The sequence below is a fragment of the Stenella coeruleoalba genome, assembly GCF_951394435.1.
Source record: "Stenella coeruleoalba genome assembly, chromosome: 9".
NCBI classification, from domain to species: Eukaryota; Metazoa; Chordata; class Mammalia; order Artiodactyla; family Delphinidae; genus Stenella; species Stenella coeruleoalba.
Window position 1 is genome coordinate 29,049,817 of NC_137155.1, and position 15,949 is coordinate 29,065,765.

The 15,949-nt window shown below is 41.3% G+C and overlaps 2 protein-coding genes across 3 annotated transcripts in view; one reads left to right on the forward strand and one right to left on the reverse strand.

The window, feature by feature from the left end:
- The window catches only part of GRM3 (glutamate metabotropic receptor 3), a gene marked incomplete at its 3' end in the record, with an annotated part of 104,239 nt that extends 96,071 nt beyond the window's left edge, over positions 1–8,168 (forward strand). The window contains exon 5 of the mRNA XM_079931572.1: positions 8,095–8,168. Coding sequence (XP_079787698.1) covers positions 8,095–8,168 — 74 coding nt within the window. The remainder of the gene's footprint in view (positions 1–8,094) is intronic.
- Positions 1–15,949, reverse strand: part of ELAPOR2 (endosome-lysosome associated apoptosis and autophagy regulator family member 2) — a 267,850-nt gene that overhangs the window by 63,568 nt on the left and 188,333 nt on the right. The window lies entirely within an intron of this gene.

Consider the following 15,949-nt stretch of genomic DNA (forward strand, 5'->3'; position numbering starts at 1 on the left):
AAAAGATCGAGGGAACCGTCTTCTAGTTTCACAGTATAATTTGCCACAGAGCTTCAGCAACAGAAAGCAAGTACCTGAGGACAAGCCTTTGCATTTATCAATGGCCAAGCTTTGAAGATACCCCAGTTGGCCAGGGCAAGCCATTGTTCAACTCTGAACAGGACTTTATTTAAAGAAAAAAAGCACATAATGCCAAGTTTCTTCTCTACTGTGCTAGTCCAGAAAAACAGCATAATATGCCTGCACTTTACAGTTCAGGGAGTCCCATGATGACTGGCCAGCAAATTAGGAAGTTATTTGGCAACCCAGACTGAAATGAACGTCTTCTTCGCCACAGGCGTAAGTATATTATAAACATAAATCCTCTCTGACCAACGTAGGAAGAGCCTAGAGTTGTCAGTAAGTTGAGCCATTTGCTTCCAGGCAGAATACACCTAGTACATCCAAATCAGATATACGTCAATCCATTTTCCCTTAAGAGAGCAAAGTCCACAGCACTCCTGAGAACCTCATTCTTTCTATTCCCCTTCATTCCCTCATTGAGGATGGGGGGATAGTCTCCAGCTATGATAGGTAACCCTATTATACGTTAGGAAATTGATGTTTAATACCTCTCCTTCTTTTATTTGACATTTCCATTTACTTCTCTCACAACCACTCTAAAGCAACCCTTAAATCATTTTCTCTTTACCTCTACTATTTTGCTAGGTTTTCCCCAGGCAGCTACAGCCCACCTTCTTTATTACACAGCCTGGAGCTGGAAGGGATGCTAAGGATCATTTATTCTAACAAACACATTTATAGATGAGAAAACCAGGGTCCCATCTATTAGGTACTTTAAGGAATTTGATAACTGAAGTCATAGATAAAACTCTCAAAAGCTGCTCTATGGCTCCTGTGGCCTCTGGATTTTCTGCCCCAGCTCAGTTACAAAATTCATCTCAGAGACTATCCTTTTTTTTTTTTTTTTTCTTTTGCGGTACGCGGGCCTCTCACTGTTGTGGCCTCTCCCGTTGCGGAGCACAGGCTCCGGACGCGCAGGCTCAGCGGCCATGGCTCACGGGCCCAGCGGCTGCGCGGCATGTGGGATCTTCCCGGACCGGGGCATGAACCCGCGTCCCCTGCATCGGCAGGCGGACTCTCAACCACTGCACCACCAGGAAAGCCCTCAGAGACTATTCTAACAGTAAGAATCTTAGCATCTGCACATGCAATGATTTTTTTCAAGTTAAAAGCTTTCTCTTAAGCACCACACATGACAGCATCTTGTTCTACCAGCATGAGTACAGACTTGTGTTCCTCTCAAAAGCCCATACCAGGGAGTTCAACAGCATAAATCATGTCTCTTTGAGCCCCCGGTGATCCCCACGCCCAGGCTGCACACAGACAAGGTGTGGCATTGATATTCCAAAGAGGCTACACACTAAGTTTCTTAGAAAATGTGATTTGATGAAGACAAATGAATGTAGTTAATGTTTATGTCAGATATAACTTCTCTCATTTCCATAGTTTTTTAAAAGCATCACTTTCTTGAATTACATTACATTGTACAGTTTCTCTTCTGTATTGTACATTAGAACAGAATGTAAACACACTAGCTCAAAGAGAGTCCCTAAACCAGCGGGTCAGGTATTGTATGAGAGATACCTATAGTCATCTGCATTTCCACATAACCCCAAATTTATTAACGCCTTTGGGAACAGGGTACCGTGCTGAGAACTATGTATATATGTCAATAAAAAAGAAAATATGTATTTAATCAAATACTGCCCATACATGGATCTCAGATGATCAAAACCTTAAAAGAAAGCAAAGGGTCTAACCTCAATTTATTATATGCTATTTCTATGACTTCATTTTTAGTGAAATTCTCTGGAGGACATCTATAAATGGAAATATCTCTGCGCCTATAGCAGGAAAATGCCTACTCATATGGAAAAAAAAATTTAACATTTCTGCCTTACCTGGAATAATTTCAGAGCATTTGGGAGAGAAACCACTAACCAAGTAAATGTGACCAATTTGATGGATAATTCACTCCTTCATTGAAGAAATTTTTGTGCCCAGGCTCAGCTCTAGGCACTGGAGATGTGGTAATGAACAAAACAGACCAACTCTACACTCACAGTGCTTGCATTCTAATCAGGCAAGAGGGGGCACAGAGAGACGAACCGACAGTGCTTAATAACTCAGGTGCTGACAAGTGATGTGAAGAAAATAATATGGGACATAGGCAAATAAGGTGGACTGAGGATACAGAGAGTTCCTGTTTTTATAGAGTGGAAGGAAGTGATAAGGTGACACTGAGCAGAGACATGATGGAAACGAAAGAAGGGAGCCAGGCCGATATCTGGGGGAAAAACATTCCACGCAGAGGGAACAGCAAATGCGAAGGTCCAAAGTTAGAAGAACATCTAAGAGGCCAATGAGGCTCTAGGGAAATGAATAAAGGTGAAAGTGACAGGAGGTTAGGACAAAGATGGAGCAGATCTTGTAGGATTCTGCAAGTCACTGTAAGGACTTTTACTTTTCTGTTGCAAGGACTGAGAAAACACTTGAAGGGTTTCATCGGAGCTGTGGCAGGACCTGACTTTAAAAGCATGGTTTTGGCTGTGTGGGCAGAATACAAGACAGCGAGTAGGCAGAGACCTCATTTAGGAGGCTACTGCCTAACCCAGATGATGGTGGCTTCCATCAGGTTGGTAGCAGTGGAAGCTAATACAGTGTGCAGTTGCTGTGGATAACTGGAAGGTGAGGCTGACAGGATCAGCTCCACTAGAAAGAAGGAGTAATTAATGCCTGACATTATTTGATTAGAGTTTAACCCTTTCGGCTTCTGGTTTGGATCCCCTAGGTGTCGTAGCACGTATAGCTCCTATTAGTTGTTTGAGCCTTGGGGTGAATGAGTTTCTGCTCCTCGCCTGAAAACACATTTGGATAGAAAAGAGGGGAAACAGGAGATGTGAAGCAACTAAGAGGATGTGGGAAGAATGAAAAATAGGTAGAAGAGTACAAAAAAATGTTGAGTCTTCTTATTTAGAAATTATTGTGCATCCAACTTTGGTACTTCTTGGGGGAGGGAAGAGAGAATAAAAGAACACGATTGGAAAGGACCGCATGATGTGGCAACAGTGGACTGAGGTATTAAGTTGAAGATCAAGTGGCATTTCTGTTCATGAGGTAATTAAGTTGCATCGCGGTCTATAAAAAGGTACATGCCGTATTTTCTCTTCCCATGAATCCTGTCTCCTAAGAAATGAATCACTGAATGAAGAAGTCTTTGCTTTCATAAGTTCTAACTTCACACTTGGAAACTAAATCTTATGTTTACAGATTTCTATCCAACATCATAATGAATATGATTTCCTCTTAAGACTACTAGTAACAGTTTAAGACAATTACTTTGGTCATAAAGGGGGAAACACCCCCTGAGAATCTAGCCCACTTTTATTACTAATGGAATCTCAGTCTCCCACTGAGAAATCTCTGACACAGCAAGGCTACCAAACAAGTGGCTAGCAGTGTCGCATCTGCCCAGACAACATCATCCAACACATATACTTCTTTTGAAATGGGACCAAGGGGCCCTAGCACAGGTAAATTAAGGTGATGAGTAAAAAACCAGGTTCAATGACAAAGCAGGAGGACAAGGCAACAAATAACGGATGGAAATTGTATTCCATGACCACAGAATTAAAATATCTAAACAAGCAGACATGCTGGGAGAAATTATTTGGGGTCACCAGGAGCGAGGAAATGGAACAGATGGAAACAGACTGGAATGTCTTTTCTGTTTAAATGTTTGTTTTATTTTTTTCCAAGTCTGATCTATTACACAGAGTAACACGCTGATTCTCAGGAACCAAGTCTCCGTCACTAAACTGACTAACAGACTTGGCATCCCTAAGAATCTATTAAATAAATATGTTGAGCACTGATCGAGGGCCCAGTTAGAAAAAATCGGGTCATTTTCTCCAAAGTCTGGCCAGTCTCTGCTTCACTGGTACAAAAGTGGATTTCACGGCGCTAGACAAAGCTGCCACTTGGCTGCATTGATCTCTAAAGCTTCACCAAGTCTGTGAAGCAAAACGTGCCTTTTGATGGGTGTGAATGGTCCTTCTGTGGTCAGCTGTGGAACTGATTAGGTCTTTTACAGCTATCTTCACTTTTCACTTTAAGTAGCAAGAAGTACCACGTAAGCCTAGAGCAACAGCGGCTACTCACCCCCACTCCCAGAAGAGCCAAAAATAAGCCTGCACACCTCTTATTTCTGACAGAAAGGATGATTATAGAAATCTGCCTAACCTCACTTAAGAAAATAGGTTAAACTTACGCCATTAAAAATCTCGCGAGAATTTCATTAAAATCATAGAAAAGCTCATCACAAAGACACACACGAAAATGACGGCACTTTCCTCTTCCACGTATTTTACTACCTTGGGGAATAACAGATGGGCTAATCCAGGAGCATCTGTAAAATATTTATGAAAGGCAAAGTAATTGAGATGGTAAACTCATAAAACAGTAATTTCCTCTGCTATATTCAGCAGTATGTACTAAAACGAGAATTTTTTTTACATAATAAAAAATGCACTGGCAAAAGCTACAGATGAAACAGAAAAAGAGAAGCAGAAAAATAGAGGTTACAATCCCCTTCAATACACTAAAAAGTGTTTAGGGGGAAAAAATAACTGCAGAGTCTTGCGGGGCTTTTTGCCGTTGTTATTCTTTGCAAGAAGACCTTGAATTTGCATTGTCTTCCCCTCAAGAGTTTAGACATTCTAACATAGGGTGTTCCCTTTAATGTCCCTACAAAGCAGGTAGGTTATTCCAGGTTATTCTGTAACCTTCCATAATGATGTCCACAGGGCGTTTAGGAGAAGATTATGTGACACTAATAAGCTTGTGGCTATCTGGGCAGCCCGTGTACCTTACCTACATGGTCAAAATATACCCAATTTTTAAGAACTTAGAATGCAGTCAGCAAGCAAATCACAAGTGCACACTTAAGAAGAGAATTACACTAAATTCCAGAATAGTGTGGGGAACATCGCAGTAGGTTTCTGACACCATCTTTAAAAGTGCAGGTAGAGAGGGGATTAGACTAGTTCAAGGTCGACAGCAAGGAGCATTAACACACTAATCCCTGGTTCTCCTAGACGTACCCCCATGACACATCTTTCCTCTTCAACCTCTGAAAATGAAAAACCTGCACAGAAATAATAAAATTTGATCTTGGAAAAGATGAAGAGCTTAGTCCAAATGTCAAAGGCAGCATGCCTGCTATGGGATGCTCACAGCCCCAGCCAGTTCTTTGCAGACGTGGGTGATGGTCGAAGCCACCATGTGGCTTGAGAAGCAGAAAGGCCAACCTGCTCCAAAATGAGGCTGCCAAAAGGCCTCACATTTGCTGGTCATTTCTTCAGGATAATAGATTATTTCTTTCTTTAAACTTTCTCGGTTCCCCCATTCTTTGAAAGGCAACCATTCATACAATCATTCAGAAAATATTTATACAGTGTCTATTCCATGACCAGCAATAGGGATAAAATAATGAAAAAGACAAGCAGAGCCCCAGCATACTTTCTAGTCAAGAGTATAAGATGTAAGACACTAAGGAAAAAAAAAAAAGGCAAGGAAAAAAACTCAGCTTTAAAATGGGATAACGTGACAAGAGAGAAACTGGCTGGTTACCTCAGACTAGGTGGCCTGATGACAGCCTTTTTCAGAGGGTGACATTTCACACGTGGATGACAGGAAGGAGCCAGATATGTGATTAAGAGAGGGAAGAACATTCCTGGCAGAGGCAACAGCTATTACAAAAGGCCAGAAACTGAGAAACAGGTATTCTGTGTTTGAGAACAAAAGCAAAAAAAGCGTAGGGGCGGGAGCACAGAATTAGGTGAATTCAGAAAGATAGGCATGGTCTGAATCGTGCTGGGATTTATAAACCACAGTAAGGAGAGCACAAAGAGAAGCCACAGGAGGTGTGTAGGTAGGTGACTTCCATTTAAAACTACTCTGGCTACTGTATAGAGGAAGCATTGCCGGGAAGCAAGGGTGGACACGGAGACCCCAGTAGTGCAGCTATTCCAGTGGCCAAGAGAGAGGGAATGCTGGCCTGGACCGGGGCGCTGGATGCAGAGACAGAAGTAGTTGGAGATGGAGCCTGAGTTGATTGGACTTGAGCATGGGTTTGACACGCAAGGAGAGACAAGAAAGGAAAGAGGCTTAAATGTTAGACTTTCGGTTTGGATAACCAGGCAGATGGTGAGACCATTCACTGAGGAAAGGAAGACTAAATGGGGACAGGTCAGGGAATCAAAAGTCATGTTTTGGCCACTTGATTTAGAAATGCCTATTAAACAGCCACATGGAGATGCCAAGTAGACAGGTGGTTACAAGGAAGCTGCAGAGAACGCACATATTGAATGGCCAGAAGCACTCTCGTTTGGACTCCGTTTCACCTTGTTCTTTCTCTTGCCTTACCTAGCTTTGATGAAGCGAGAATTAAAGTATACTAAGAAGCTTTGCAAAGAATAAATTAATGCCCTCGCATTTGGAATTATTATCACTATCACCTTCCATCCAGCATTTATCTGGCACACGCTATGTCTTCATTGTAGAAGTTTCAGGAAATGTGGATTATGCCATCCCTGTCCCCCAAGATATTGCAGCTTTTAGGGGGTTCATACTGTAAAAGAAACTGAACCTCATTCTAAAAATGATAAAAGGAAAAAAATCTCCAAAAGTGTTACCACGTCACATGACTCCACTGTAACCTTAGGCAGCCACACAGACTTGACTTCTCACAAACCGAGACAAGTAATCAGTGCAGAACTGAAAGGCTGGAGTTTCCCTAGTTGGGGCGGTGTCTGCTGAAAGGCTTCAGTGTCCCAAAGATGGTGAATGTTCCCCCACTTACTGCCACATAGTATCAAATTTCATACTTAGTTTTTCCTTTGTGTTTAAAGAAATTCCTATGAAAAATGCAATTTCATTGAGCAAGGATATTTCCACTAGGATAGTGAACATGAACACTTTAGCATGACATGAAATTAGTTTATCTGATTATTAACCAAGAGCTATGCCCTTAAAGGATGGGACAGCTGACTGGGCAGCTTGACCTGAGCTGTGGTCAGGTAGCCAAGAGGGTCAGCTCCTCCCAGGCAGAGTGTGTCCAGATGGACAGGTCAAGCGATGGGACGTCATCAGCTCCAAAAGGTAATGTGAGGCCATCGCTAACTGATTCTCTTGGCCATACAGTTTCATCCTATGCAGGATGGGGCTCCTTGCTTTTGTTCTCATTCAGTAAAAGGAAAGAGCTTTGAGGGCAAAACAGGTATCACTTAACTGTCCCTAGATTTCTCAAAAAAACAAAACTTTTGTTTAAAACAAGTTCGGAGCTAGGAATTTTATCTAGGAACACGACAAGCCCTAAAAAGAATGAGTACACATATCCATATTATACTCACACCCTGACACTGTCGTCACTATTGTCATTAACAAGAGCATCATAACTTTGGAATGTCTTCCTGTCTGCAAACTATTGTGAAATTGAAGTTCTTAGCACCACAGCCCTCACTAGAATTTTCACTGAGGTTATGCACTGAACAATGAAAGTATAGCAAACCATTCTCTCAGGCAGTAGAGTTCACGGATGACTTATGGCACTATGTAGAGACGTGCCTGCCCAGAGAGAACAAAATTAATTAAGGTATTGAAAATAGTAATTAATTTAACAGTCTAAGGAAACTGCAGTGAGCTTTCAATTTTGCACACTGTATTTTAACCAGTTTAAAGATTACCAAAGCTAATTTTAAACCCACAAGTGGCTTCTTTCAACAGTGATTATGCTTATCAACTCTCTCCAAGAGGTATGACAGTAATGGAGGTAAGTTCCAGGATACAAACTAATTTTGAGCAGAGCGCGTTTAGAAAGTTGACCTACTACAGCACTAGATCACCTAGCATTTTCCAAGGCCAAGTTAAAGTGAGTTTTTTACTTTTAACTAGTGTCTAGGATTATCCATGCCAGTAGCTCTGTGGCCCCCTTGATTAATCCAGAATTTTCTGTCCTGCTCTGTTTTCCAGCCTCTGCAAGCACGTACGTGCCGACGGTGTGCAACGGGCGGGAAGTCCTAGACTCCACCACGTCATCCCTGTGATTGTGAATTGCAGTTCAGTTCTCGTGATTTTAGGCTGTTAGATGAAAGTGCTCACATGCAGCTCCGGAATGCGGAAACAGAGCAAAAGAACACCCCTAGTACCTTTTTTTAGAAACAGTACAATAAATTATTTTTAAGGACTGTACAGTATATAGTGACGTGCTAGAACTTTTTAGACTGATTTTAGTGTCCCTATTATTAACAAGTCCCCAGAACATGGAAATAACCATTGTTTACAGAGCTGAGCATTGGTGACAGGGTCTAACAGGGTCAGTCTATTAGAAAATACAGTGGCGATATTAGGTAACTTTTTTTCCTATGAAGTTTTTTGTAGGTCCTTGTTGTAACTAACTTAGGATGAGTTTCTATGTTGTATATTAAAGTTACATGATGTGTAACAGGTTGTTTTTCTCAGCACAAAGTAAAAAGCATCTGTATTAATGCAAAGATATTGAGAATAAAACCTTCAAGGTTTTCCAGCATGGTGGATAATGGCTTGTACTTTTTTTTAATCATCCCAGGTAATTTGAGTATGTTGACTTTAGACCATTTCTACTTTTTTCATGTCGGAAGAAATGATCTAACCGTGCTTCTCTTCACATCTAGATACACTGAACACAAGTTGTTACCCTACGAGGGAGCTGTGAGCAGATGTAGCCTTCTTTGCAGATCGCATGATCAGAATTTGACTGATGACAGCATAAATATCAGGGGATTACAGTGGCCAGATGATAATACCCTTGTTGGTTTCTTTAAGCCACATCTGTACGGCAGCCCAGATTTTGCCCAAATATGGCTCTGAGGCAAAGAGAGGGTTCCTCCATCCCTGCATTCCTCTGATTGCAGAGGCTGACCTGCCAGGGGAGGTTTGATGGCTCTCATTTCCCAAAACAACCTTAATTACTAGCAAGGAGCCTGGGGAAGCATCTTGTTATTCCATTGGAAAATCACTCTCATGGTTCACAGCTGGAACGTAGCAACAAAAATGTAGCACATCTTCTTTTCCAATGCTTTTCCAAAGTCCCAAGAACCATGCTCAGGCATATAGACTCATCTCTAAACGTGAATGTTTTACTAACCTAAATAAAGGAGCAAACAGGGAAAGCACGGATAAGCTACAACTGGCTCATTCTTACCAGCACTGTCCTTTTTCTCCCGGTAAACCCTTGAGTCACGAACCATTGATTCATGCAGAAAACTTCGCTGAGTACCTATCTGCTAGGTCCTGCACCAGATACCATGGACAGAGAAGGTATTCGTCTCCTGCAACTCATCTGACAACTTAACACGAACTGGGTGGCTTAGAACAACAGAAACTGGCTCTCAGTGTCATCAGGGTTGCACCCTCTTAGCTGCAGGGGAGAATCCATTCCATCCCTCTTCTAGTTTCTGGTGGCTGGCAGCTTCCTGACATCAAATCAGTCTAATCTCTACGTCTACCTTCATGTCACCTTCTCCTCTGTGTGTCCCTTATGAGGACACTTGTCATTGGATTTAGAGCCCACCGGGACAATGCAGGGTGATCTCATGTCAAGATCCTTAATGACATCTACAAAGGCCCTTTTTGGAAATGAAGTACCATTAGGATGTGAACGTATCTTTTAAGGGGTCACTCTTCAACCCACGACAGAGAAAAAGATGATTAACACATAGTTCTTGCCTTTAAGAAGCAACAAGACTGGAGGATATGCTAATGAGGGAACTGCAACTGAGGAAGGAAGAGGAGGCTATGAGGGACCCACAGGCTAAATAACCAGGGCCTGGTTAACCAAGACTGGTACTACTTTAAAAATATTCAGAAATAATGAGCAGGTGCATAAAAGCCAACAGGACTGGCCTTGAAGGAAATAAAGTGAGGAGTCCTATGTTAGAAATTCCCTTCTTCCTTCTGCATGCATTTGAATCAGCATCCTCATCAACGTGTTCAAAACTCACCAGATGCTCAAAGACCACAGTGCAAACAGTCTCTAAACTCTCATATTCAAAGAAGAACCTGGACTGGGGGGGAGTGGGTGGGGTAGACTGAGTCACAGATTCAACAGCACTAGATGGCAAAAAAGAAGTCTGTTGGCCTTCCCTGGTGGCGCAGTGGTTGGGAGTCCGCCTGCCGATGCAGGGGACACGGGTTCGTGCCCCGGTCCGGGAAGATCCCACATGCTGCGGAGCGGCTGGGCCCGTGAGCCACGGCCGCTGAGCCTGCGCGTCCGGAGCCTGTGCTCCGCAACGAGAGGGGCCGCAACAGTGAGAGGCCCGCGTACTGCAAAAAAAAAAAAAAGTCTGTTGTGACAGAAACTGGCAGGACTGCTAGATAAGTGTACTCAGAATGAGCATCTGCTCAATATCAAGGCAACGGCAAGGCTGATGGGAGAGAAAATAAACTCTATCCACTGATGGGATGTGACAGGCTAAGGAAGGCAGTATCAGTTGGGTTGTTCAGAGACACAGCTAACGCCTAAAGTAATCAAATGGATCATGGATCTTTGTAAACAAGACAATGGGGCTGTGGGTGAATCCTGAGTGGGTGTTTCTGAGAGCTGGGTTTCGATCTATGGCCGCTCTATTTCACTCACTGCCTTTGCACTGAAAGTGCATTGACCGACAGCTCTCATCACCTTTTTCTCCCCTGCCTCGTACCGTGTTTCCTATTCAAAAGTGCATCCTCTAACGTGTGATTCCTAGAAGTAATTTTTTAAGGAACTTTCAGCATCTGTATGGAAAATAGCAGCTATAAAATCTTTTTCACATGAGGCATTTCAAACAAATAGGTTTTGGATGGATTCTTTTTTAACTCCAGTAATGACATTTCATTCTCTCAGAATATAAAACTCACTGAGCCGATCCATCTTTGCAAAAACATCCTGAATTTAAGGAACTCAAGCAGAATGCTCTATCCCACTCATAAAAAACATATCAGAACCTAATGTTATGGTTGATTATTGTCGGATTCCTGAGAGTTGACCGTGTCTGGAATGCTCCGTGTCCTCTCTAGTTCAAGTATTAAGATTCTCTTGCGCACTCAGGCTTCTCATGGTAAAATAAAAAGGTCCCATTTGCAAAGTGTGAGGCAAGCTGGCTTGCAGTCCACACAGAGGACAGATTAGGAGAGTGCCTGAAAGGAGTTAATTCAGCCAGTGTCCCTTTACAGTATGCACCCCACACTGCCCCTCAGCTCACCCCCTCTTTATCCACGCAACCACCACGAGAGTTCTGGGTGCCAGAGCTCTTCAGCAAAGGGCTAGAAACATGGAGAAGCCAAGAAAAGTGAGGCGCCAGGAAGATGGACCATCCGTATGGATTCTAACCTTCACAGCCCTAATAAGGCCCAAACCCATGAATAAGGCAGCTATCACTCCTGTCCTGTGACAGAAAGCTTAGATGTGCACAGTTGTCACCGGTTGGACTCGTTCATTTAAGCCAAGCAATGGTAATCTGAAATCAGCCATCTGAGACAGAGGAAATATTTACTCCCCTCCAAACCAAATTTACCAATATCCACAAGCTATTTTAGACAGGGCTCTTCATCGAAGAGTCACTGTTCATAAGATGAGGAAAATTCCAGCAAATGAAAAGCCAAACTGGGACATTTCGTTCAAGGCGACTGGAGGTCTGTTTCTTGAACCATCAATCACTGAAGGAATCCTACGTGTCTTTTGCAGCTCAGTCAGTCTTAAAATAGGATTTGGTAAATGCGTGTGGACTGAGGTGTGTGCAGCCTGAACACACGCAATGGACCCTCCAGGGCTGGCAGGGGACCCTCTCCAGTGCCAGAGCTCAGGAATCTAGGCTGACACTATATGCATCAATATACACTGCTTCCACAGAGTTACTTGAAATAAATCTGTACGTAAGATTGAATATTATCTCCAAATCCAGTTACCTTAGCAACAAATGTCATAGAAACCACAATGAGAAAGGCTTTTAAATCAATTGTGCTGGTTGACTTTGAACCAATTCACTTGTTTTAGGTTTATCATTTCCTAATCAATATCCACAATCAAGTCCCAGAACTATAAAAGGAACTCAGAAGAGAGCCTAGCTTGGTCACCTGGTGAGTGATTAAATCATCAAGGGAGGGGGGTGGGTTATTTTTTTCTTGATCCTCTCTAGAGACTTGAGAAACTCTGAAGGTGTAAACTCCTAAAGGGCAAAAAAATTTGTGCAAACAGCTTCTTCCAAATAGTTTTGTTTGTGGGTTGTAGTTACTAAAACCAGTGGTCAACAAACCACGGCTCGCAGGTCAAATCCTAGCCTAGCGTCTGTTTTTATAAAACCTGTGAGCTAAGAATGCTTCTACATTTTTAAATAGTTGGAGGAAAAAATCAAAAGAAATGTAACATTTCATGACAAGTTTCCACGCACATAAAGTACATTTATTTGAATGCAGCCACACCCATTTCTATATTGTCTGTGGCTGCTTTCGTGCTACAAAGGCAGAATTGAAGAGTTGCAAGAGACCACATGACCTGCAAAGCTGAAAATATTTACTATCTGATTCCTTCCAGAAAAAGTTCGCTGGCCTCTGATCTAGACAATTGCAATAGTAACATCAATTAATATCAATTGCAATAGTAGTATCAATTAATTTTCAATTATTCGCCCTTATCTTTTACTTCCTTCATTTATGACCCTAAAATGAACTCATCTGAAAATGTTAAACCAAAATAAAATCCAGCAAGTGTGTAATCTCTGGCCACTTACTGTGAAGGTGAACTCCATTTTAGCATCCAAGGAATAAGTGAGGTGTTGGGATTTTTTTCAGTTTACTCCCCTTGAGTCCTTTTCTTTAGGGTGACCTTAATTTAGGACTTGGGCATGTAAACCTGAGATAATGTTCATGGTCAGTAGAAAATAGATGTGAGGATATGTAAGTCCTCTGAAGAAGTTCTACTCTATACATCTTCACTGTCAAAAGGTAAATGTCAGCAATACACTGACTTTAAACATGCCAATACAATGAAAAAAAGTAATGGAAAGTGTCTTGACTGTGTTGAGACCTGAGTTCAAGGATGAGGGCCTTTGAGACAGAATCAGATCAAGAAATGGGCCAGATGAGGCAATTTATACTTTTCACCTACTAAAACATCTGATTCTTCTGTATTGAAGAAATGTAAACTGGTCCTGTCTGCACTGAAGTAGACAGCACTCTTAAGTGATAATAAAAACTCTAATGCAACTGGAAACACCCATGAACAGATAAACAAAGTGTAATTCCACCAATCAATGGACTATTACTCGGCAATAAAAAATAACTACTGCTACCCACATCAACATGGATGAAACTCAGAATCATTATGCTGAAGAAGCCAGACATAAAAGACTACATTCCTGCCTGACTTCATTTATAAAAAGTCCAAACTAAGCTGTAATGGTTAAAAATCAAATCAGGGGTTGCCTGGAGGCTGGAGGTGAAAGGAGAAAGGAAGGCTATAAGAAATCTTTGGGTGTGGTGAAAATGTTCTGTATGTTGATTATGGTAGTGATGTAACAGGTATATAAAACTTTCAAAACTCGTATTGCACATGTTTAATGGATGGAGTTTATTGTTTGTATATCATTCCTCAGTAAAGCTGATTAAATACCACTCATGCAGACCTAAAAATAAATCAATCAATAAAATAAACTTGCCAGTAAAATCATCTTCCCACCACGACTCCCAGGAAATTTACTTTCATTAGGAAGAGAGAAATGATCTGCATATTAGCCTCCCATTAGGAATGACCACGAGTCACAGGAAGTAGCTCTACTGACACATGTCAGATGACAGTTGACCAGGTCTGTCTTGAAGAACTAGAGTCAATCGATGACCCACCACCTGGGAACCTGGAGACCCCAAATGGTAAATGACTAGACCCAAGCAATTGTCCAACATAACCATTTAAACCACCTTTTCTCTCCTGGGGAAGAAAATAATGACAAAGATCTACACAAAAATACTATGAAACATTTTTAATCCTGGAAAGGACTTGATCACTGGTAACCAAAGAGGGGAAAAGTCAACAAGAATAGAATCCAATCTTTTAAATCAAGTGAACACATATCAAATTGCTCAACATTGTTAAATGGCATGATATAATTTATCCATAGAAGACACAATCTCATTCAGTGGAAAGCTGATTTAAATGTTTTGACAGAGCGCTAAGAGATATTATAGGTAACAGCTGACTTAATGGAGTATTTAAGCCTTCAAAACTGCCTTTTAGAAAAATAACAAATAACTTCTACCACTTAGAGGGGAAAGGAAATAACAACTGTCAGCTAAAAATCATAGAAACGTGATTAATTTGTTTATGCCTTTCAACATTCCACTGAGATCTGCAAAGGCAAGACATAAAATTAAAGTGAGTTCTATAGCCAGGATTGATCTGAATATTTTCCTCACAATACTCCTTCTGTCATACTTCTTCAGTGCCTGGAATAAAATGACAACCCACTGGGATCCAAAGGAAAAAGTCAGCTCTTTCCAAAGATGGGACTGAGCTGCCAAAATCTATTTTATATCTAAAATTAGAAATAAAATAAATATATCCTTGAATACCAACTATATTTTCAGAGAGTTCATTAAAATTTAAGGCATTTTTGACACGTCAGAGATTTTAGTCCAGTGACAGGAGAATAAAGAAGCTACCTGGGAGCAAATCCCAATTATCTCTATGGCTTGGAACGTACATGTTGAGCACAGCAAAGATGAAGAGAGAGGTGACAGGTGACTATGCGGAAACTTCCTGACTCTGTCCAGTCTGTATGACTTTGCCAGGGTTCCTCTAAAAGGGTGCACTTCAAGTGTATTTTCATTCTTCTGTTTAAATTTTGATCAAGATGGGGAAAGGGGCATCAGCACTGTTGGCAGGATAAACATGAGCAATGCCAAAATAATTTCTTCGTTATAATAGAATTTAAGAAATTAAACGTGGAAGACGTTTATGTAAAGCAATGCCCTCCGTGAATTTCACAACAAACAATAAAACAACGGCAACCTCACCTATACTCACGAATCCAACAGTAGTGATGTACACAAAACAAACATTCACTCAACAATAACAGAATGGTCCAGTGTTTTACCCACCAGTCGAATAAATTCAATTATTTATTTTTATCTCATTTGCCACAAAACTAAGGACGACCTGCTGAATCAAAAGTTACAAGTCATACCTCATTGACAGACTTGGGGCAAAACATTCAATAAACCCTGCCCCTATGCCCTGCCTCTCTCGGCCAATCACCAGGCTTTTAAAAAATCTGGATTAAAACCTATAAAGATCACTGTTTATTGGAAACAAACCAGAGCACCTTAGATTATAAATGGTCAGGAAACTCCCCTCTTTCCCACTTCTAGAACAATTAAGTTTTACACAAAATTGGTCAAATCCAGCTTCATTCAAACTTCTTTCAACCAACAGTATTTAAGTCGCACTAATACCAATATAACCCGTCCATCATAGAAAATATGACAGTTACCTGGATCATTTTTGAATAAGAGCAACAACACTTATTTCATAACTGCTTATGGGACACAACCACATTCTTATTCTGAATACAGTTCTATGCGATTTTCTAAAATTCAATCCCTGCCCTGCTAACTTAAAAAGAAAACTTTCATGGAAGTCATAATCCTTAAAGTCTTTGGCAGGAAAATAAGCATATAACCTTTGATGCTTGACATAGGGTAAATGTCCCACTGTCGTTTTCTGGAGACCATGAAATTATCCCAATACCTTTGTACAGTTGTCTGTACTTATAGACAAGCCAGCCCACTTTCTTCTCATGATTTTGCAAGTGCTCTG